Source organism: Somniosus microcephalus, chromosome 33 (assembly GCF_052327205.1).
Source record: "Somniosus microcephalus isolate GS21.2 chromosome 33, FLI_Smic_1.0, whole genome shotgun sequence".
NCBI lineage: Eukaryota > Metazoa > Chordata > Chondrichthyes > Squaliformes > Somniosidae > Somniosus > Somniosus microcephalus.
The window spans coordinates 34301609-34324108 of NC_141019.1; the positions used below are offsets into that span (position 1 = coordinate 34301609).

The 22500-nt window shown below is 56.9% G+C and overlaps 2 protein-coding genes across 3 annotated transcripts in view; both read right to left on the reverse strand.

Annotated features, from left to right (window-relative positions):
* Positions 1-2894, reverse strand: part of LOC147097142 (putative ATP-dependent RNA helicase DDX23) — a 37811-nt gene extending 34917 nt beyond the window's left edge. The window contains 1 exon segment of the mRNA XM_085972532.1: positions 2609-2894. Within this exon segment, the coding sequence (XP_085828658.1) occupies positions 2609-2734 (126 nt within the window). The 5' untranslated portion in view covers positions 2735-2894.
* Positions 2895-9665: 6771 nt separating this feature from the next.
* Positions 9666-22500, reverse strand: part of LOC147097143 (E3 ubiquitin-protein ligase DTX3-like) — a 16380-nt gene continuing 3545 nt past the window's right edge. Inside the window, exons 1-4 of one of the 2 annotated variants that reach the window (XM_085973019.1) lie at positions 21710-21965; positions 20283-20884; positions 13752-13969; positions 9666-13363 (exon numbers count right to left, since the gene is read on the reverse strand). In XM_085973019.1, the coding sequence (XP_085829145.1) occupies positions 13288-13363; positions 13752-13969; positions 20283-20864 (876 nt within the window). In that variant the 5' untranslated portion in view covers positions 20865-20884; positions 21710-21965 and the 3' untranslated portion in view covers positions 9666-13287. Of the gene's footprint in view, positions 13364-13751; positions 13970-20282; positions 20885-21709; positions 21966-22500 lie in introns of those variants that run through there. The other variant, XM_085973020.1, reaches the window with a different exon arrangement.

The window sequence follows — 22500 nt, forward strand, 5'->3', positions numbered from 1 at the left end:
GGGGGAAGAGGAGAGAGAGAGGGGGGAAGAGGAGAGAGAGAGGGGGGAAGAGGAGAGAGAGAGGGGGGAAGAGGAGAGAGAGAGGGGGGAAGAGGAGAGAGAAGAGGGGGGAAGAGGAGAGAGAGAGAGGGGGGAAGAGGAGAGAGAGAGAGGGGGGAAGAGGAGAGAGAGAGAGGGGGGAAGAGGAGAGAGAGAGAGGGGGGAAGAGGAGAGAGAGAGAGGGGGAAGAGGAGAGAGAGAGAGGGGGAAGAGGAGAGAGAGAGAGGGGGAAGAGGAGAGAGAGAGGGGGGAAGAGGAGAGAGAGAGGGGGAAGAGAGAGAGAGAGGGGGAAGAGGAGAGAGAGAGGGGGGAAGAGGAGAGAGAGAGGGGGGGAAGAGGAGAGAGAGAGGGGGGAAGAGGAGAGAGAGAGGGGGGAAGAGGAGAGAGAGAGGGGGAAGAGGAGAGAGAGAGGGGGGAAGAGGAGAGAGAGAGGGGGAAGAGGAGAGAGAGAGGGGGAGAGGAGAGAGGGGGGAAGAGGAGAGAGAGGGGGAAGAGGAGAGAGAGAGGGGGGGAAGAGGAGAGAGAGAGGGGGGAAGAGGAGAGAGAGAGGGGGGGGGGAGAGGAGAGAGAGAGGGGGGAAGAGGAGAGAGAGAGGGGGGGAAGAGGAGAGAGAGAGGGGGGGAAGAGGAGAGAGAGAGGGGGGAAGAGGAGAGAGAGAGAGGGGGAAGAGGAGAGAGAGAGGGGGGGAAGAGGAGAGAGAGAGGGGGGGGGAGAAGAGGAGGAGAGAGAGAGGGGGGGAAGAGGAGAGAGAGGGGGGGGGAAGAGGAGAGAGAGGGGGGGAAGAGGAGAGAGAGAGGGGGAAGAGGAGAGAGAGAGAGAGGGGGGAAGGAGAGAGAGAGGGGGGGAAGAGGAGAGAGAGAGGGGGGGGAAGAGGAGAGAGAGAGTGGGGGGGGGAAGAGGAGAGAGAGAGAGGGGGAAGAGGAGAGAGAGAGGGGGGAAGAGGAGAGAGAGAGGGGGGGGGAAGAGGGGAGAGAGAGAGGGGGGAAGAGGAGAGAGAGGGGGGGAAGAGGAGAGAGGGGGGGAAGAGAGGAGAGAGGGGGGGGAAGAGGGAGAGAGAGAGGGGGGAGAGGAGAGAGAGGGGGGGAAGAGGAGAGAGAGGGGGGGAAGAGGAGAGGAGAGAGGGGAGAAGAGGAGAGAGAGAGGGGGAGAGGAGAGAGAGAGGGGGGAAGAGGAGAGAGAGAGGGGGGAAGAGGAGAGAGAGAGGGGGGGGAAGAGGAGAGAGAGAGGGGGGGAAGAGGAGACAGAGAGGGGGGGGAGAAGAGGAGACAGAGAGGGGGGGAAGAGGAGAGAGAGGGGGGGGAAGAGGAGACAGAGAGGGGGGGGAAGAGGAGACAGAGAGGGGGGGGGAAGAGGAGACAGAGAGGGGGGGGAAGAGGAGACAGAGAGGGGGGGGAAGAGGAGACAGAGAGGGGGGGGAAGAGGAGACAGAGAGGGGGGGGAAGAGGAGACAGAGAGGGGGGGGGAAGAGGAGACAGAGAGGGGGGGGAAGAGGAGACAGAGGAGGGGGGGGAAGAGGAGACAGAGAGGGGGGGGAAGAGGAGACAGAGAGGGGGGGAAGAGGAGACAGAGAGGGGGGGGGAAGAGGAGACAGAGAGGGGGGGGAAGAGGAGGACAGAGAGGGGGGGGGAAGAGGAGACAGAGAGGGGGGGAAGAGGAGACAGAGAGGGGGGGGGGAAGAGGAGACAGAGAGGGGGGGAAGAGGAGACAGAGAGGGGGGGAAGAGGAGACAGAGAGGGGGGGAAGAGGAGACAGAGAGGGGGGGGAAGAGGAGACAGAGAGGGGGGGAAGAGGAGACAGAGAGGGGGGGAAGAGGAGACAGAGAGGGGGGGAAGAGGAGACAGAGAGGGGGGGGAAGAGGAGACAGAGAGGGGGGGAAGAGGAGACAGAGAGGGGGGGAAGAGGAGACAGAGAGGGGGGGAAGAGGAGACAGAGAGGGGGGGGAAGAGGAGACAGAGAGGGGGGAGAGGAGACAGAGAGGGGGGAAGAGGAGACAGAGAGGGGGGAAGAGGAGACAGAGAGGGGGGGAAGGGAGACAGAGAGGGGGGGAAGAGGAGACAGAGAGGGGGGGAAGAGGAGACAGAGAGGGGGGAAGAGGAGACAGAGAGGGGGGAAGAGGAGACAGAGAGGGGGGGAAGGGGAGACAGAGAGGGGGGGAAGAGGAGACAGAGAGGGGGGAAGAGGAGACAGAGAGGGGGGGAAGAGGAGACAGAGAGGGGGGAAGAGGAGACAGAGAGGGGGGGAAGAGGAGACAGAGAGGGGGGGAAGAGGAGACAGAGAGGGGGGGAAGGGGAGACAGAGAGGGGGGGGGAAGAGGAGACAGAGAGGGGGGAAGAGGAGACAGAGAGGGGGGAAGAGGAGACAGAGAGGGGGGAAGAGGAGACAGAGAGGGGGGAAGAGGAGACAGAGAGGGGGGGAAGGGGAGACAGAGAGGGGGGGAAGAGGAGACAGAGAGGGGGGGAAGAGGAGACAGAGAGGGGGGGAAGAGGAGACACAGAGAGAGGGGGGGAAGGAGAGACACACAGAGAGGTGGGGAAGAGGAGACACACACAGAGAGGGGGGAGAGACCCACCTCGGGGTAGCAGTCCTTCGCCAGAACTTGCAGCATCGCCGTCTTTCCGCACTGCACGTCCCCCACCAGCACCAGCTTACACCGCATTACCGCCCGCTCCTTCGGCGGGACCCGGCGCTCCCGCATCGGCGCAGCGACAGAGAGGGAGGGAGAGGGCTGGTGCTCAGCGCCCCGCAATTCCGCAGCAAGCAAGCGCTGTCTGTCTGTCTGTCACTCCGCCAGTCCCTCCTCTCTGTCCCTGATCCTCTGCAATGCCAGGCTCTCCCTCTGCCCTTTAAATCCCTCCCACAGCAGCTCACAGCTTCCCCCCCCCCCGCAGCCCGGGAAACTCCAGGCACACTGCACCCTCTTAAAGGGACGCTGCACTGCACCCTCTTAAAGGGACACTGCACCCTCTTAAAGGGACTCAAATCAAACCTGCACTCCCTCCTCCCAGGAAATTCCTCACCCTCAGACCCCCTCACCATTGCTCCTTAAAGGGACACTGCACCCTCTTAAAGGGACGCTGCACTGCACCCTCTTAAAGGGGCAATGCACCCCCCTTAAAGGGACGCTGCACCGCACCCTCTTAAAGGGACTCAAATCAAACCTGCATTCCCTCCTCCCAGGAAATTCCTCACCCTCAGACCACCCCAACCACTGCTCCTTAAAGGGACACTGCACCCTCTCAAAGGGACACTGCACCCTCTCAAAGGGACACTGCACTGCACCCTCTGAAAGGGGTCAAATCAAACCTGCACTCCCTCCTCCTCCCCCTCTCCTGATCCTCCTCCTCCCCTCTACTCTCCCTTCTCTCTCCTCTCGTCTGCCTTCTCTCCCCCTCCTCTTCCTCTCCCCCTCCTGCTCCTCCCCCTCTCATCCACTCTCCCTTTTCTCTCTCTCCTCTTGTCTGCCTTCTCTCCCTCTCCTCCACTTTCCCTTCTCTCGTCTGCCTTCTCTCCCTCTCCTCCCCATCTCCCCAAGTTACTTTTGGGTTTTCACAAGGTGAGTGTTTATCCTCACTCTGGTAATTTTCATGAATCACTGTTGATTTAAATGTGATTGAGTAAATTATAATCTATCACCCGGGCAGGTCCAGGAATGTTCATCTCCAGCTCTGTAGATCATTTACCCGGAAACCGGCCACTGTGGGCAGGAGCCCAGCTCATCAGAGGCAGTGCTGATCCAGTGCCCTTCTCATCTGATGTGCACTCACTCTCACACACACACTCTCTCTCTCTCTCTCTCTCACACACACATTCACTCTCACACGCACTCACTCACTCTCTCTCACACACACACTCTCACTCTCACACACACATTCACTCTCACACGCACTCTCACTCACTCTCTCTCACACACACATTCACTCTCACACGCACTCACTCACTCTCTCTCACACACACACTCTCACTCATTCACTTGGAGTATAAGAATAAGGAAGTCTTGCTACAATTGTACAGGGCCTTGGTGAGACCACACCTGGAGTACTGTGCACAGTTTTGATCTCCTTATCTAAGGAAGGATGTACTTGCCTTGGAGGCGGTGCAACGAAGGTTCACTAGACTGATTCCTGGGATGAGGGGGCTGTCCTATGATGAGAGATTGAGTAGAATGGGCCGATACTCTCTCGAGTTTAGAAGAATGAGAGGTGATCTCACTGAAACATACAAGATTCTGAGGGGGATTGACAGGGTAGATGCTGAGAGGTTGTTTCCCCCTGGCTGGAGTGTCTCGAACCAGGGGTCACAGTCTCAGGATAAGGGGTCGGCCATTTAGGACTGAGATGAGGAGGAATTTCTTCACTCAGAGGGCGGTGAATCTTTGGAATTCTCTGCCCCAGAGGGCTGCGGAGGCTCAGTCGTTGAGTATATTCAAGACTGAGATCGATAGATTTTTGGGCTCTAGGGGAAATCGAGGGATATGGGGATCAGACGGGAAAGTGGAGTTGAGGTCGATGATCAGCTGTGATCTTATTGAATGGCGGAGCGGGCTCGAGGGGCCGAATGGCCGACTCCTGCTCCTAATTCTTAAGTTCTAATGGTCACTCTCCCACACAAACACTCACTCTCACACACAAACACACTCATAGGAAAAGTGGTCCAACTGTGGCTAACAAGAGAAGTTAAAGACAGTATTAGATCAAAGGAAGAGGCTTATAATGTTGCCAAGAAGAGTCGTAAGCCTGAGGATTGGGAGGATTTTAGAATTCAGCAAAGGTGGACCAAGAAATTGATAAAGGGAAAATAGAATATATGAGAATAAACTAGCGAGAGACATAAAAACAGACTGTAAAAACTTCTATAGGTATGTAAAAAGGAAAAGATTAGAGAAAGTAAATGTGGGTCCCTTACAGGCTGATACGCTTATCAATTACTCCATAAAAGACGATGAATCAGGAAAGTGATGAAAAGGCTTTTATTAACTAGAGAACAGAGCATGCCTCTCGTGGGTGGCTGGTTCCAAGAAGGAAGTGAGTCGGCGAAACCCCCACCTTTATACCTGGTCATGTGGGCGGAGTCAGCTGAGGCATGCCTTGGTACACAGCGCCACCCGGAGGTAACAATATACAATAACAGTGGTTTACCACATTCACCCCTTGTTTAAAATTAAGTCCGGCGGGGTGAAGGGTACTACAAGTTCGTGTAGTTAAGTCTATCAGGAGGCCTTGTCTGACGTCCTGATCGTCGTGGTGGTGGCGGCGGTGTTGCAGCATCCAACGTCGGATCTGGTGTCTGGGTGGTCAACGAAGGGTCCTGGGGCTCCGGCATGTCGTCTACAGGGGTTGGATTGGGAGGGGTGGTGGGGGATAACGGTGGTAGTTCAGGGGTACCCGAGGGTGCGAGATCTCGTATGGAGACCGTGTCCTCCCGCCCGTCTGGGTATATCACCCAGGCATACTGGGGGTTGGCGTGTAGGAGGTGCACCCTCTCGACCAGGGGGTCCGTTTTATGGGTCCTTACGTGCCTCCGCAGTAGGACGGGCCCAGGAGAAGTCAGCCATGCCGGTAGCGAGGTTCCCGATGTGGACTTCCTGGGGAAAACGAACATTTGCTCATGAGGGGTGGCATTAGTGGCAGTACAAAGCAGTGACCGGATGGAGTGGAGCGCCGCAGGGAGGACCTCCTGCCAGCGAGAGGTCGGAAGGCCCTTAGATTTTAAGGCTAAGAGGACGGCCTTCCAAACCGTCGCGTTCTCTCTTTCCACCTGGCCGTTCCCCCGGGGGTTGTAGCTGGTGGTTCTGCTCGTAGCAATACCTCTCGCTAGCAGGTACTGCCGAAGTTCGTCGCTCATGAAAGATGAGCCCCTGTCGCTATGTATATAGCTAGGGAACCCGAACAAGGCGAAGAGGTCATTCAGACATTTGATGACCGTGGTACTGGTCATGTCTGGGCAAGGGATGGCAAACGGGAAACGGGAGTACTCATCAATTATGTTGAGGAAGTACACATTGCGGTCAGAGGAGGGGAGGGGCCCTTTAAAATCGACGCTCAGGCGCTCGAAGGGGCGAGTGGCCTTGATCAGGCTTGCTCTGTCCGGCCTATAAAAGTGCGGTTTGCACTCGGCACAGATTTGGCAGTTCCTGGTCATGGTCCTGACCTCCTCGATGGAGTAGGGCAGGTTACGGGATTTGATGAAATGGAAGAACCTGGTGACCCCCGGGTGGCAGAGGTCATTGTGGAGGGTCTGCAGTCTATCAACCTGCGCGTTGGCGCATGTACCACGTGATAGGGCGTCTGGGGGCTCATTTAGTTTCCCGGGCCGGTACAAGATATCATAATTGTAGGTGGAGAGTTCGATTCTCCACCTCAAGATCTTGTCGTTCTTGATTTTGCCCCTCTGCTTATTATTAAACATAAAAGCTACTGAACGCTGGTCAGTGAGCAGGGTAAACCGTTTTCCGGCCAGGTAATGCCTCCAGTGACGCACCGCTTCCACAATAGCCTGGGCCTCCTTTTCGACAGAGGAGTGTCGGGTCTCGGGGCCCTGGAGGGTCCTTGAGAAAAAGGCCACGGGTCTGCCCGCCTGGTTAAGGGTCGCAGCTAGGGCGAAGTCGGATGCATCGCTCTCCACTTGGAAGGGGATCGACTCATCCACTGCGTGCATTGTGGCCTTCGCGATATCGCTCTTGATAAGAGTGAAGGCTGCACACGCCTCTGGTGTCAGGGGGAAGGAGGTGGATTTGATGAGGGGTCTAGCTTTGTCTGCATAGTGGGGAACCCACTGGGCATAGTAGGAGAAAAACCCCAGGCATCTCTTCAGTGCTTTTTGGCAGTGGGGGAGGGGTAGCTCCATTAGGGGGCGCATTCTGTCGGGGTCGGGCCCGATGACTCCGTTTTCCACCACGCAGCCGAGAATGGCGAGGCGTTTGGTGCGAAACATACATTTCTCTTTATTGTACGTTAGGTTCAGCCGTTGGGCCGTACGGAGGAATTTTTCTAGATTAACGTCATGGTCCTGCTGGTCGTGGCCACAGATGGTGACGTTATCCAGATAGGGAAAGGTGGCCTGCAGCGCATTCTCGTCAACCATCCGGTCCATCTCCCTTTGGAAGACCGAAACCCCGTTGGTGACGCCGAAGGGAACCCTAAGGAAGTGGTAGAGGCGGCCGTTCGCCTCGAAGGCAGTATACTGGCGGTCCTCATGGCGGATGGGGAGCTGGTGGTATGCTGACTTAAGGTCAATGGTGGAGAATACTTTGTATTGCGCAATCTGGTTGACCATATCAGATATGCGAGGAAGCGGGTATGCGTCCAGCTGAGTGTACCGGTTTATGGTTTGGCTGTAGTCAATGACCAGGCGGCGTTTATCAGTGGTTTTAACGACTACAACCTGGGCTCGCCAGGGGCTAGTGCTCCCTTCGATAATGCCCTCCTTCAAGAGCCGCTCCACCTCAGAGCTAATGAAAGCTCTGTCCCCGGCGCTGTACCGCCTGCTCTTGGTAGCGATGGGTTTACAGTCGTGGGTGAGGTTAGCGAACAAGGGAGGGGGGGGGACTTTTAGTGTGGAAAGGCTGCAGGTGGTTTGCGGCGGGCGATTTAAAAGGTGTTGGTTGCAGACTGTGAGTGGGGGGAGGGGTCCACCGTATGCTAATGTGACACTTTTAAGGTGGCACTGAAAATCCAACCCTAGCAGCACGGCAGCGCAGAGACGGGGCAGGACTAGAAGTTTAAAATTTTTATATTCTGTGCCCCCAACCGAAAGGGTCACCACACAGTAGCCGCCGACGTCCATTGAATGGGACTTGGACGCCATAGAAATCCGATGGCGCGTCGGCAGGACCGTGAGGGAGTGGCTACGTACCGTGTCTGGGTGAATAAAACTCTCTGTGCTCCCGCTGTCGATTAGGCAAGTGGTGGCGCGGCCGTTTACCGTGATATCCATCATGGAGCTGGATAGATGATGAGGGAGGGCTTGATCCAGCGTAACGGAGGCCAGTGTATGGCTTAGTGAGTCAGTATGGTCGTCCGACGAGACGGTGGTCGAGTCCGGAGACGAAGTGGCGGTTGAGTGCGGCGAATAAAATGGCGGCGGCCATGCGGCCGGAGGTGCACAAAATGGCGGATAAGATGGCTGCCCCCATGGTTCGCACGCGGCGCTGCTGGCGTTCGCTGGTTTCCCCCTGCAGGCATTGGCGTAATGGCCTTTCTTCCCGCAGCCCGAGCAGGTAGCGGTCTTAGCCGGGCAGTGCGCTCTAGGGTGTTTTAACTGGCCACAGAAATAGCATTTTTGGGCCTGGTTACGGGGCATCGCTGCGGTTCTTACCGGGGGCGGCTGTCCCAGTTGATTTCAGGACATCGCTGCAGCAGTTGGTGCCGGGGGCAGCGGTCCCATGTCCCACGGTCGCGATGGCCATGGCGCGGCGCCGTTACGTGAGTATGCTTCGAGGTTTCGGTGGGCCGCATCTAGCGAGAGCGCAAGGGCTACGGCCATCTTCAGGTCGAGCTCCTTGCTTTCGAGCAGTCTCTGCCGGGAGTAGTCGGACTGGAGGCCCCTGACGAAGGCATCACAAGTAAGTCCCTCCGCGTGCCCCGCAGCCATTACCTCCTTACAGTCGCAGTCTCTGCAGAGTGTCTGTAACGCCCGTAAAAATGCCTCTACCGATTCCCCCGGTTGCTGCCTGCGGGATCCCAAGAGGTGTCTGGCGTAAATCGTGTTCACTCGGCGCGTGTATTGCCCTTTTAGTAGTTCGAGGGCCGCCGTGTACGTAGTAGCGTCCCGGATGAGCGTATATACTTGAGGGCTCACCTGGGCGGTCAAAACTTTTAGTTTGTTCTCCTCCGATGTCACGGCGGAGGCTCCTAGGAAGGATGCAAAGCAGCTCAGCCAGTGTTCGAAATTGGTTGATGAACCCGCTGCTTGAGGGTCGAGGTCCAGGCATGCCGGTCTGAGGGCTCGCAGCAACGCCTGCTGTTGTTGCTGTTCAGGTGTCGCCATTTTACTTCTAGTTAATAAAATTGATACGCTTATCAATTACTCCATAAAAGACGATGAATCAGGAAGGTGATGAAAAGGCTTTTATTAACTAGAGAACAGAGCATGCCTCTCGTGGGTGGCTGGTTCCAAGAAGGAAGTGAGTCGGCGAAACCCCCACCTTTATACCTGGTCATGTGGGCGGAGTCAGCTGAGGCATGCCTTGGTACACAGCGCCACCCGGAGGTAACAATATACAATAACAGTGGTTTACCACACAGGCTGAGACAGCAGAAATTATAATGGGGAATGGCAGAGAAATGAAACAAAAACTTTGTGTCTGTCTTCACGGAAGACGACGCAAAATACTTCCTAGAAATAGTGGAGAACCAAGGGTCTAGCGAGAATGAGGAACTGAAAGAAACTGGTATTAGTAAAAAAAAAGTACTGGAGAAATTAATGGGACACACACACACTCTCTCTCTCTCTCTCTCTCTCTGATACACACACTCACACACAGAAACACTCACCATCACTCACACACACGTGCGCTAACACAGGCTCGCACACACTCACAGACATGCACACTCTCTCACACACACACACACACACACACACATCTTTGATGTTCACGTACACTGAATATTAAAAGACACAGGTAAATATGTTCTTAATTTCTCAGTTTAATCAGCAAAGAGGCTGTCCTCTGGGTTCTGTACAACCCTGGGCAGGGACTCCTGCAGATTTACAGAGCAGTGCGAGACACCACTGCATTCAGCACACTGAGTGTAGGAGGAGTGCCCAGGGATCTGTGTCCAAGCTAGCCCATTCATTTCACTTGGTTAAGTCATCCCCCCCCGCCCCTCGGGTTAATATAATCCTGCCCGGGAATAAGACCACTGTCTCCCAGTCAGACTGTGGTGAGTTAGCCGGTCTTAGTCGGAGAACCAATAGGGAGGGGGGGGGGGAAAAGTGTGCCACACCTGGCCGCAGTGCCCGAGATGGAGTTGGGGGCGCGGGTAGTGGGGCGGCAGTAATCGATCAGCAGTCGTTCCCACTCCCGACCGCTGTCCGCCGATCTCCCCTCTCAGCCGGAACGCGCGCGTGATCGTATCGCTGTCAGGCAAGGCCTGGGATCAGGCTCGGCTGCGATGCCACCCACGGTCGAACAGCCCCGCCGAAAACCCGCGGGGATTGACATTCTCGGGCCAGGTGCAAGAGGACGCCCACTCCCCCAGCACTGTGGGGAGGGGTGGGTGGGAATTTACAACCGACAATGGCTCCTGCCTCTGTAACCCCCCCTCGTCCCCCTGCCCCAGACAGCGCTGTGCACCCCCAGACTAGAAAAGAGTTGATGCAGCAGTATCTGATCTCAGACCCAGGTAGGTGGGGGTGGGGGGGGGCGGTAGATGGAATAATTATTTCCCTCTGTGTCGCTGTGACGGGATTTGGGGATGGGGCGGGCAAGAAAATTCAGGAGAGGTCACTCTCCCCGATTGCTACTCAGCAATCCCTTGCTGCAGCGCGCTGGTGGGTGGGTCAAAGGACGAGGAGAGGATTGGGAGTGGTGATGGTATCCTGCCATGGTTGAATAGCTGGCACGGGAGGGGCGGGTGGGTCAAAGGATGAGGGCAGGATTGGGAGCGGTGATGGTATCCCACCGTGGTCGGATAGTTGGCAAGGGATGGGTGGGTGGGTGGGTCAAAGGACGAGGGCAGGATTGGGAGCGGTGATGGTATCCCACCGTGGTCGAATAGCTGGCACGGGAGGGGCGGGTGGGTCAAAGGACGAGGGCAGGATTGGGAGCGGGGATGTTACCACACCGTGGTCGAATAGCTGGCACGGGAGGGGCGGGTGGGTCAAAGGACGAGGGCAGGATTGGGAGCGGGGATGGTATCACGCCATGGTCGAATAGCTGGCACGGGAAGGGTTTGGGTCAAAGGACGAGGGCAGTATTGGGAGCGGGGATGTTATCACACCGTGGTCGAATAGCTGGCACGGGAGGGGGGTGGGTCAAAGGACGAGGGCAGGATTGGGAGCGGGGATGTTATCACACCGTGGTCGAATAGCTGGCACAGGAGGGGTGGGTCAAAGGACGAGGGCAGGATTGGGAGCGGTGATGGTATCACGCCGTGGTCGAATAGCTGGCACGGGAAGGGTTTGGGTCAAAGGACGAGGGCAGTATTGGGAGCGGGGATGTTATCACACCGTAGTCGAATAGCTGGCACAGGAGGGGTGGGTCAAAGGACGAGGGCAGTATTGGGAGCGGGGATGTTATCACACCGTAGTCGAATAGCTGGCACGGGAAGGGTTTGGGTCAAAGGACGAGGGCAGTATTGGGAGCGGGGATGTTATCACACCGTAGTCGAATAGCTGGCACAGGAGGGGTGGGTCAAAGGACGAGGGCAGGATTGGGAGCGGTGATGGTATCACGCCATGGTTGAATAGCTGGCATGTGAGGGGAAGGGTTACGAGATCGCGCCGTAGTCCAGCGAACCCCCTGCGGACACTACCCCCACCCACCCCCCCCGAACCCCGGGAATCCCCGCGGACTCCCCATAACCCGTGTGAAGGCTTGCCGCTGGAGAACCTGGGAGCGAAAACGATGCTTCAAACCCGCTCGGTGCGACCCCCAGAATAGAACCGCACTGGACACTATTTTAACAGAAGGCCCCTCATAAAATAAGCAGCTGGACACCAGCATTGAGACAGTGGACAGAGGGGTCAACAGGGGAAAAAATAAAACATTTCTCCAGCGCCTTTCCCCACCTCAGGACGTCCCAAAGCGCTTTCACAGCCAATGAATTACTTTTTGAAGTGTGGTCACTTGTTGTAATATAGGAAACGCGGCAGCCAATTTGCGCACAGCAAGCTCCCACAAACAGCAATGTGATAAAGATCAGATTATCTGTTTTAGTGATGTTGGTTGAGGGATAAATATTGGCCCCAGGACACCGGGGAGAACTCCCCCCTGCTCTTCTTCGAAATAGCGGCTGTGGGACCTTTTACATCCACCTGAGAGAGCAGACGGGGCCTCGGTTTAACGTCTCATCCGAAAGATGGCACCTCCGACAGTGTGGCTCTCCGTCAGTACCGCCCCTCCGACACTCCCTCAGTACCGCCCCTCCGGCAGTGCGGCGCTCCCTCAGTACCGCCCCTGCGATAGTGCGGCGCTCTCTCAGTACCGCCCCTCCGACGGTGCGGCACTCCCTCAGTGCTACCCCTCCGACAGTGCGGCGCTCTCTCAGTACCGCCCCTCCGACAATGCGGCGCTCCCTCAGTACCGCCCCTCCGACAGTGCGGCGCTCCCTCAGTACCGCCCCTCCAACAGTGCGGCGCTCCCTCAGTACCGCCCCTCCGACAGTGCGGCGCTCCCTCAATACCGCCCCTCCGACAGTGCGGCGCTCCCTCAGTACCGCCCCTGCGACAGTGCGGCGCTCTCTCAGTACCGCCCCTCCGACGGTGCGGCACTCCCTCAGTGCTACCCCTCCGACAGTGCGGCGCTCCCTCAGTACCGCCCCTCCGACAATGCGGCGCTCCCTCAGTACCGCCCCTCCGACAGTGCGACGCTCCCTCAGTACCGCCCCTGCGACACTCCCTCAGTACTGGCACCGGGGAGTGTCTGCCTGGATTACGGGGCTCGAGTTTCTGGAGTGGAGGCTCGGACCCACAACCTTCTGACTCAGAGGCGAGAGAGGGAGTGAGTGCTACCCACTGAGCCACAGCCGACACCTTATTCCGTTACATAACACGTTCTTGCGGCCAGCGCGATTTCGGACCCCGATGCACGAGATCGCACCTCGCGAGTGGGGAGCGGGGTAGCGGAAAATGGGAGGGGGAGAGGGGAGGAAATTCCAGATCAGTAAATTCCTCGGACGTGACGGCTTTAAGGTTGCCGGCAGCGTGGGATCCGCGAGGAGTCAGCTCCCCGGTACGAAGGCACGGTCAATCTTCAGGTGGCCGAGAGGCGGCTATTCGTTCAGAGCCCGCCGATATCACTCCTGCGGGAAAATCGTGGCGCTCCCGTCCGCAACTCTCTGTCCCCGTGCATGTCAACCGTAGGAAAGCCGCTGTTTCTAGCGTAGGGGAGTCGCAACCCTCCCCCCGAGGAGAGGGGGAGGGGGGAACAACGTGAGACGCGATGGCCGTAGAGGCGAATCCTCAGGGGAAGGGGAGGGGTGGGGGCGACACGTCCAGACGGCTGGGGTGTAAACGGAACGGTGGCTCTTGGTATTGCTGTTGGCTGGAGTCCTTCAAGGCCAGGTCCGCCAGTCCGGGGCAGGTCGACTAGTCCGCGGTAATCCCCTGCGCCCCCAGCTCCTGCTGGACCCGCTGGAGGTACAGCGGGTCCGGGTACCCAAAACTGCGGAGAGAGAGAGAGAGAGAGAGAGAGAGAAAGGAGGTCAGATTAGGAACAACGGATGCCTGGCTCAATTGACAAGCCCCCTACTGCACCCGCAAGGAGGGTGCAATCCATGTCGTCAGGAGCTCTACCCCGACACACAGACGCGCGCACAGACGCACGCACACACAGAGACTCACACACACACACAGACTCACACACTCAGACAGACACAGACTCACACACACACAGATTCACACACACACTCACACACACACAGACTCACATACAGACAGACTCTCACACAGACGTGCACACACAGTCGCGCACACAGACAGAGACTCTCACACACAGACACACAGACTCGAGGAGGAGTGGGCATGCCCTGGTGACGAGATGGGACACTCACATCTCCGGCCCACCGCAGGGGTTGGTCTTGTGGTGGATGTCGTTCCACGTCACCACGTTGGTTCTGCCGGTGGTCCTCGAGGTGCCCACGGTGAAGATGAGCCGCTGGTCGAAGGCCTTCTTCAGCAGGCTCTGGACCTTCCTCCCTTCCGTGCAATCGGGCAGGTAGGCTCGCCGACTCGTCCCCTGGTAGGGGAGCCCGGGGTTAGGGTGCTCTGGCTGGAACGACAGAGCAGATTTAACACACGGCAGGAGCGCCCCCCCCGCCGTCCTGTTCGGAGACCCTACACCCAATGCCCCCGCTCGCACCACACCCAGCTGCCATTCAGCCCCTGGAGCCTGTTACATTAGGAACAGGAGGAGGCCATTCAGCCCCCTCGAGCCTGTTACATTAGGAACAGGAGGAGGCCATTCAGCCCCCCTCGAGCCTGTTACATTAGGAACAGGAGGAGGCCATTCAGCCCTCTCGAGCCTGTTACATTAGGAACAGGAGGAGGCCATTCAGCCCCCTCGAGCCTGTTACACAGGAACAGGAGGAGACCATTCAGCACCTGGAGCCTGTTACATTAGGAACAGGAGGAGGCCATTCAGCCCCCTCGAGCCTGTTACATTAGGAACAGGAGGAGGCCATTCAGCCCTCTCGAGCCTGTTACATTAGGAACAGGAGGAGGCCATTCAGCCCTCTCGAGCCTGTTACATTAGGAACAGGAGGAGGCCATTCAGCCCCCTCGAGCCTGTTACATTAGGAACAGGAGGAGGCCATTCAGCCCCCCTCGAGCCTGTTACATTAGGAACAGGAGGAGGCCATTCAGCCCCCTCGAGCCTGTTACATTAGGAACAGGAGGAGGCCATTCAGCCCCCCTCGAGCCTGTTACATTAGGAACAGGAGGAGGCCATTCAACCCCTCGAGCCTTTTCCGCCATTCGATGAGATCATGGCTGATCTGTGACCTAACTCCAAAAACCCACCTTTGGCCCGTATCCCTTAATACCCTTTGGTTAACAGAAATCTATCAATCTCAGATTTAAAATTAACAATTGACCCCCTGTGGTAAACCACTTTATCGTTACACTATAGTTATCACTGTTGTATTGTTATCACCGTTGTATCACGATACGAGGTCGCCTCTTGTCGCGCTGTTATACCTGGGCTGACCACCTCCGACTCCGCCCATGGCTCCACCTACCTGCCCAGGTATAAAGGTAGTCGACTGGCTGGTATTCCTCCTTGTTGGACCCGATCACCCACGAGGGTGGGCTCTGTTATTTAGTCAATAAAAACCTTTAGTTACGTTCCTAACTCGTCGCCTTTTATTGGACGAATTGATAGGTATATCACCCCCCCCAGCATCAATTGCCATTTGCAGAAGAGAGTTCCAAACTTCTACCACCCTTTGTGTGTCGAAGTGTTTCCTAACTTCACTCCTGATAGGCTTGGTTCTAATTTAAGAGACCTGGGTGTCCTTGTGCACCAGTCGCTGAAGGTAAGCATGCAGGTGCAGCAGGCGGTTAAGAAGGCAAATGGTATGTTGGCCTTTGTAGCGAGAGGGTTTGAGTACAAGAACAAGGATGTCCTGCTACAGTTGTACAGGGCCTTGGTGAGACCGCACCTTGAGTATTGTGTGCAGTTTTGGTCGCCTTATCTGAGGAAGGATGTTCTTGCCATGGAAGGAGTGCAGCGAAGATTCACCAGGCTGATACCTGGGATGGCAGGAATGACGTATGAGGAGAGATTGGGTCGATTGGGCTTATACTCACTGGAGTTTAGAAGAATGAGAGGGGATCTCATCGAAACCTATAAAATTCTAACAGGACTAGACAGACTACATGCAGGAAGGATGTTCCCGATGGCGGGGGAGTCCAGAACCAGGGGTCATAGTCTAAGGATAAGGGGTAAGCCATTTAGGACTGAAATGAGGAGGAATTTCTTCACCCAGAGAGTGGTGAACCTGTGGAATTCTCTGCCACAGAGGGCGGTGGAGGCCAATTCATTAAATATATTCAAGAAGGAGTTGGATATATTTCTTAAGGCTAAGGGGATCAAGGGATATGGGGAGAAGGCAGGGACCGGGTACTGAATTTGGATGATCAGCCATGATCTCACTGAATGGCAGAGCGGGTTCGAGGGGCCGAATGGCCGACTCCTGCTCCTATCTTCCATGTTTCTATGTTTAGACTATGTCCCCGAGTCCTAGACTCCCCGACCAGCGGAAATATAGTTTCTCTCTTAGAACAGTCCCAACTTCTCCAACCTCACCTCATAACTGAAGCCCCCCTCAATTCCCTGGTCACCTCCTGGTGTAAACCCCCTCTGCACCCTTTCTAAGGCCCGGACATCCTCCCTGAAGTGCGGTGCCCAGAATTGTCCACAATACTCCGGCTGAGGCCTAACCAGTGATTGATAAAGTTGTAGTATGATCTCCTTGTTTTTATATTCCATTTCTCTGTTGATAAACCCAAGTCACTCTTGTGCTTTTTTAACCACCTTATCAACTTTAAGGATGTGTCTATCTGGACACCAAGGTCTCTCTGCTGATCTCCATTTTCCAAAGCCGGACCATTTATAGTGTACTCTCTATCCGTATTTTTTAAAAATTCATTCATGGGATGTGGGCGTCGCTGGCAAGACCAGCATTTATTGCCCGTCCCTGGTCGCCCCTTGAGAAGGTGGTGGCGAGCCGCCTTCTTGAACCGCTGCAGTCCCGTGTGGTGAAGGTGCTCCCAGTGCTGTTGGGGAGGGAGTTCCAGGATTTTGACCCAGCGACGATGAAGGAACGGCCGATATATTTCCAAGTCAGGATGGTGTGTGACTCGGAGATGGAACTTGGAGGTGGTGGTGTTCCCGTGCGCCTGCTGCCCTTGTCCTTCCAGGCGGAAGAGGTCGCGGGTTTGGGAGGTGCTGCCGAAGAAGCCTTGGCGAGTTGCTGCAGTGCATCTTGTAGATGGTGCACACTGCAGCCACGGTGGTGGAGGGAGTGAATGTTTTAATGTGTTGGATGGGGTGCCAATCAAGCGGGCTGCTTTGTCCTGGATGGTGTTGAGCTTCTTGAGTGTTGTCGGAGCTGCGCTCATCCAGGCAAGTGGAGAGTATTCCATCACACTCCTTGACTTGTGCCTTGTAGATGGTGGAAAGGCTTTGGGGAGTCAGGAGGTGAGACACTCGCCGCAGAATACCCAGCCTCTCACCTGCTCTTGTAGCCACAGTATTTATGTGGCTGGTCCAGTTAAGTTTCTGGTCAATGGTGACCCCCAGGATGTTGATGGTGGGGGATTCGGCGATGGTAATGCCATTGAATGTCAAGGGGCGATGGTTAGACTGTCACTTGTTGGAGATTATTAGTCCTCCCAAACTGCATTACTTCACACTGCTCCGCATTGAACTGCATCTGCCCCATTTCTGCCCATGTCACCATCGTGTCTATGTCATCCTGAAGTCTACAACTAATCCTCATCACTGTCTACTATGCTGCCAAGTTTCGTATCACCTGCAAACTGTATAATGCCGCTCACTACACCCGAGTCAAGGTCATTTATAAAAATTTGCAAAGAGTAACAGAAAATTATGATGAACCTTTACAAAACACTGGTTCAGCCTCAACTGGAGTATTGTGTCCAATTCTGGGCACCGCACTTTAGGAAGGATGTGAAGGCCTTAGAGAGGGTGCAGAAAAGATTGACCAGAATGGTACCAGGGGATGAGGGACTTCAGTTGCGTGGATAGACTGGAGAAGCTGGGGTTGTGCTCCTTAGAGCAGAGAAGATTGAGAGGAGATTTAGTCGTAGAGTCATACAGCACAGAAAGAGGCCCTTCGGCCCGTCGTGTCTGCGCCGGCCATCAAGCCCCGTCTATTCTAACCCCATTTTCCAGCACTTGATCCCTAGCCTTGTCTGCTGTGGCGTTTCAAGTGCTCATCTAAATGTTTCTTGAATGTTGTGAGGGTTCCTGCCTCTACCACCCTTTCAGGCAGTGAGTTCCAGACTCCAACCACCCTCTGGGTGAAAAAGTTTTTCCTCAAATCCCCTCTAAACCTCCTGCCCCTTACCTTGAAACTATGCCCCCTTGTTATTGACCCCTCTACTAAGGAGAAAAGTTCCTTTCTATCTACCCTATCTATGCCCCTCATAATTTTGCACACCTCAATCAGGTCCCCCCTCAGCCTTCTCTGCTCTAAGGAGTTTAGAAGAATAAGAGGTGATCTGATTGAAACATACAAGATTCTGAGGGGGATTGACAGGGTAGATGCTGAGGCTGTTTCCCCCCTGGCTGGAGAGTCTAGAACCAGGGGTCACAGTCTCAGGATAAGGGGTCGGCCATTTAGGACTGAGATGAGGAGGAATTTCTTCACTCAGAGGGTGATGAATCTTTGGAATTCTCTGCCCCAGAGGGCTGTGGAGGCTCAGTCGTTGAGTATATTCAAACATAGAAACATAGAAGATAGGAGTAGGCCATTCGGCCCTTCGAGCCTGCTCCACCATTCAACGAGATCATGGCTGATCATCCAAACCCTAGCACCCGGTCCCTACACCGACAGCCATCCCACCCAAGCCCTCTCCCCGTAACCCCACGTATTTAATCCCCCCTAACACTAAGGGCCAATTTTTATCATGGCCAATCAACCTAACCCGCACATCTTTGGACTGTGGGAGGAAACCGGAGCACCCGGAGAAAACCCACGCAAACACGGGGAGAATGTGCAAACTCCACACAGACAGTCGCCCGAGGCCGGATTTGAACCTGGGTCCCTGGCGCTGTGAGGCAACAGTGCTAACCACTATGCCACCGTGCTGCAATCGATCGATTTTTGAATATTAAGGGAATCAAGGGATATGGGGAGCGGAGGTCGATGATCAGCCATGATCTTATTGAATGGCGGAGCAGGCTGGAGGGGCCGAATGGCCGACTCCTGCTCCTATTTATTATGTTATGTTCAAAATCATGAGGGGTCTGGACAGAGTAGATAGAGGGAAACTGTCCCCATTGGCGGAAGGGTCGAGAACCAGAGGACACAGATTTAAGGTGATTGGCAGAAGAACCAAAGGCGACATGAGGAAAAATGTTTTTACGGAGCGAGTGGTTGTGATCTGGAATGCGCTGGCTGAGAGGGTGGTGGAGGCAGACTCAATCGCGGCTTTCAAAAGGGGGTTGGATAAGTACCTGAAGGAAAGAAAGAATTTGCAGGGCTACGGGGAAAGGGCGGGGGAGTGGGACTAGCTGAAGTGCTCTTGCAGAGAACCGGCACGGGCTCAACGGGCCGAATGGCCGCCTTCTGTGCTGTAACTGTTCTATGGTTCTATTCTATGCAAACTGACCCTTGGGGAGCACCACTGCAAACCACCTCCCAGCCTGAAAATCATCCGTCCACCACCACCACCCTTGGCTTCTGGTCACTGAGCCGCTTGCCCTCTAATTCCACGGACTTACGTCTACTTAACAAGCCTCCTGTGTGGCCCTTTGGTCGAAAGCCTTCCGATAGTCCACATATACAACATCGAGTGTCAGCTGCGGCTCAGTGGGTCGCACACTCAGCCCCTGGGTCAGAATGGTTGTGGGTTCAAGTCCCACTCCAGGGAATTGGGCACATAAAACTAGGCTGACACTCCAGTGCAGTACTGAGGGAGCGCCGCACTGTCGGAGGGGCAGTACTGAGGGAGCGCCGCACTGTCGGAGGGGCGGTACTGAGGGAGTGCCGCACTGTCGGAGGGGCGGTACTGAGGGAGCGCCGCACTGTCGGAGGGGCGGTACTGAGGGAGCGCCGCACTGTCGGAGATGCAGTACTGAGGGAGCGCCACACTGTCGGAGGGGCGGTACTGGAGGGGCGGTACTGAGGGAGCGTCGCACTGTCGGAGGGGCAGTACTGAGGGAGCGCCACACTGTCGGAGGGGCAGTACTGGAGGGGCGGTACTGAGGGAGCTTCGCACTGTCGGAGGGGCAGTACTGAGGGAGCGCCACACTGTCGGAGGGGCAGTACTGGAGGGGCGGTACTGAGGGAGCGTCGCACTGTCGGAGGGGCAGTACTGAGGGAGCACCGCACTGTCGGAGGGGCAGTACTGAGGGAGCGCCACACTGTCGGAGGGGCAGTACTGGAGGGGCGGTACTGAGGGAGCGTCGCACTGTCGGAGGGGCAGTACTGAGGGAGCACCGCACTGTCGGAGGGGCAGTACTGAGGGAGCGCCGCACTGTCGGAGGGGCAGTACTGAGGGAGCGCCGCACTGTCGGAGGGGCGGTACAGAGGGAGCGCCGCGCTGTCGGAGGGGCGGTAGAGGGAGCGCCGCGCTGTCGGAGGGGCAGTACTGAGGGAGCGCCGCACTGTCGGAGGGGCGGTACAGAGGGAGCGCCGCGCTGTCGGAGGGGCGGTACAGAGGGAGCGCCGCGCTGTCGGAGGGGAGGAGTTCTCCCCGGGGCCAATATTCATTACAACAGTGACTACACTTCAAAAAAAGTACTTCATTGGCTGTGAAGGGCTTTGAGACGTCCGGTGGTCTATAGAAATGCTATTAGTATAAATAGTTTTTAAAAAAAAGCAGAGTCTTACGCCTTGCATTCCACTTGGGATGGAGTAGGTGATCACGATGGTTCCGGACTTCTCATAGCCGGGCAGGTGAAGGGTCGTATCCTTGGTGACCGCCATCGAGCCGTTGAGCGGCTGGTTGCCGACGACGACGCCATAGATCTGGCCGCAGATGGGGCAGGCCGGCCTGGTCCTGAAGGCCTCCTCGATGCAGGAGCGGCAGAAGGCGTGACGGCAGTGCTCGAGGGTCTTGCGCTCTTCCACCTCGCCCAGGCAGATGGGGCAGGGGTCCTGTGCCGCCGCCGGCGAGGCTCGGGTTCCGGCTCGGTCAGTGGGCCGTGCCTCGCCCGCCCTCGCCCCCTGCCCCACCGTGTTGCAGAGGCGGAGGAAGTCGTCCCGGACCTGCGCCAAGCTGTGCCACAGGGCGTGGGCGCCGAGGTCCAGCCGGATGGAGCGCTGGTCGCGCAGGCGCTGGCCCTCCTGCAGCCGCAGCGACACCCCGTGCTTCCTCTTGAACTCCTGCAGGCGCGGGTCGGCGCTGAGTGCGTCCCAAGTGGCCAGGGGGACGAGGACTTCGCCCTGCGCTGCTCCGGCCCGGGCCGCCATCTTTACTTCCCCGAGCGAGCCTGCGAACACACACACATGCGTCAAAAAATAAATAAAAAGACGTTTTCACCCTCGCAGATTCCGACCCGTCCGTGTGCCGGTTTTAACGCTCCCCCCACTCCAGAGACTCGAGCCCCGTAATCTCGGCTGTCGCTCCCTCAGTGCTGCTCCTCTGACAGTGCGGCGCTCCCTCAGTACTGCTTCTCCGACAGTGCGGCGCTCCCTCACTACCGCCCCTCCGACAGTGCGGCGCTCCCTCAGTACTGCCCCTCCGACAGTGCGGCGCTCCCTCAGTACTGCCCCTCCGACAGTGCGGCGCTCCCTCAGCACTGCCCTCCCTCAGCACTGCCCCTCCGACAGTGCGGCGCTCCCTCAGTACCGCCCCTCCGACAGTGCGGCGCTCCCTCAGTACTGTCCCTCCGACAGTGCGGCGCTCCCTCAGCACTGCCCCTCCGACAGTGCGGCGCTCCCTCAGTACCGCCCCTCCGACAGTGCGGCGCTCCCTCAGTACCGCCCCTCCGACACTGCGGCGCTGCCTCAGTGCTGCCCCTCCGACAGTGCGGCGCTCCCTCAGTACCGCCCCTCCGACAGTGCAGCGCTCCCTCAGTACTGCCCCTCCGACACTGCGGCGCTGCCTCAGCACTGGCGCTGGGGGTGGGTGGAGTGTCGTTCTGGGATTATGGGGCTCGAACCCACAACCTTCTGACGAAAGGAAACTCGCTCTGCCGCTTCACAGAGTCAAACCGCCGGGAGAGGATTAAAGAGAAAGTCCTCCATCGACATTTTGCGGAATTCCTCTCTTACAACCAACCCCCGGGCCCAGATCGAGCGAGCCCAATACTCACAGTCAAGCGATCGACAGCGGTGGGCCTGGCTCTGGTCGGCTGCCCCCGGCTGACTAGCCCCCACCCAGGCTCTCTCTTCACTGGACACCGCCTCCCAGCCTGGCGCAAGGCCCGGGGAAGCCTCTGCCCTCGGCACGGACTGTCCCGGCACCAGTCCTGCTCACCCTCCCCATCTTCAAGGGCCCCAGTCCGAGGAACCAGCGCCTTGTGTTGTTTGCCGAGATTCCCTCTGTGACATCAGGCTGACGTACGGCTTCAGCTAATGTGAGAGCAGCAAAAACCAGACACAGACTCTTTGGCCGGTGGGACTGGCAACTGGTTTCCTGGCCCCTAGCCTCTTCTCCTGTCCCACCGTGAAGGCCTCAGCTCTTGTTGGGGTTAGGGTAGGGGGTGGGTGGGGTTGGGGAGCAGATAACAGGTCCATATTACCCGGGGTACCCGCTACCATCTTGTCACCTTCGACTGACGGCCTAACCCAGCAGCGTCAATCGCCTTGGCTTTTCGCCTGCAGGAGCTGCACCGCCGCAGCCGAACTCTCCAGCCGGCTGCACGCGGTCCTGGATACATAGGATTAACGGGCCATTCAGCCCATCTACTCCGTGCCGGTGTTTATGCTCCACACGAGCCTCCTCCCACCCCTACTCCATCTCACCTCATCACCATATCCTTCTATTCCTCTCTCCCTCGTGTGTTTATCCAGCTTCCCCTTAAATACATATCCGCTATTCGCCTCAAACACTCCCTGTGGTAGCGAGGTCCACATTCTCACCACTCTCTGGGTAAAGAAGTTT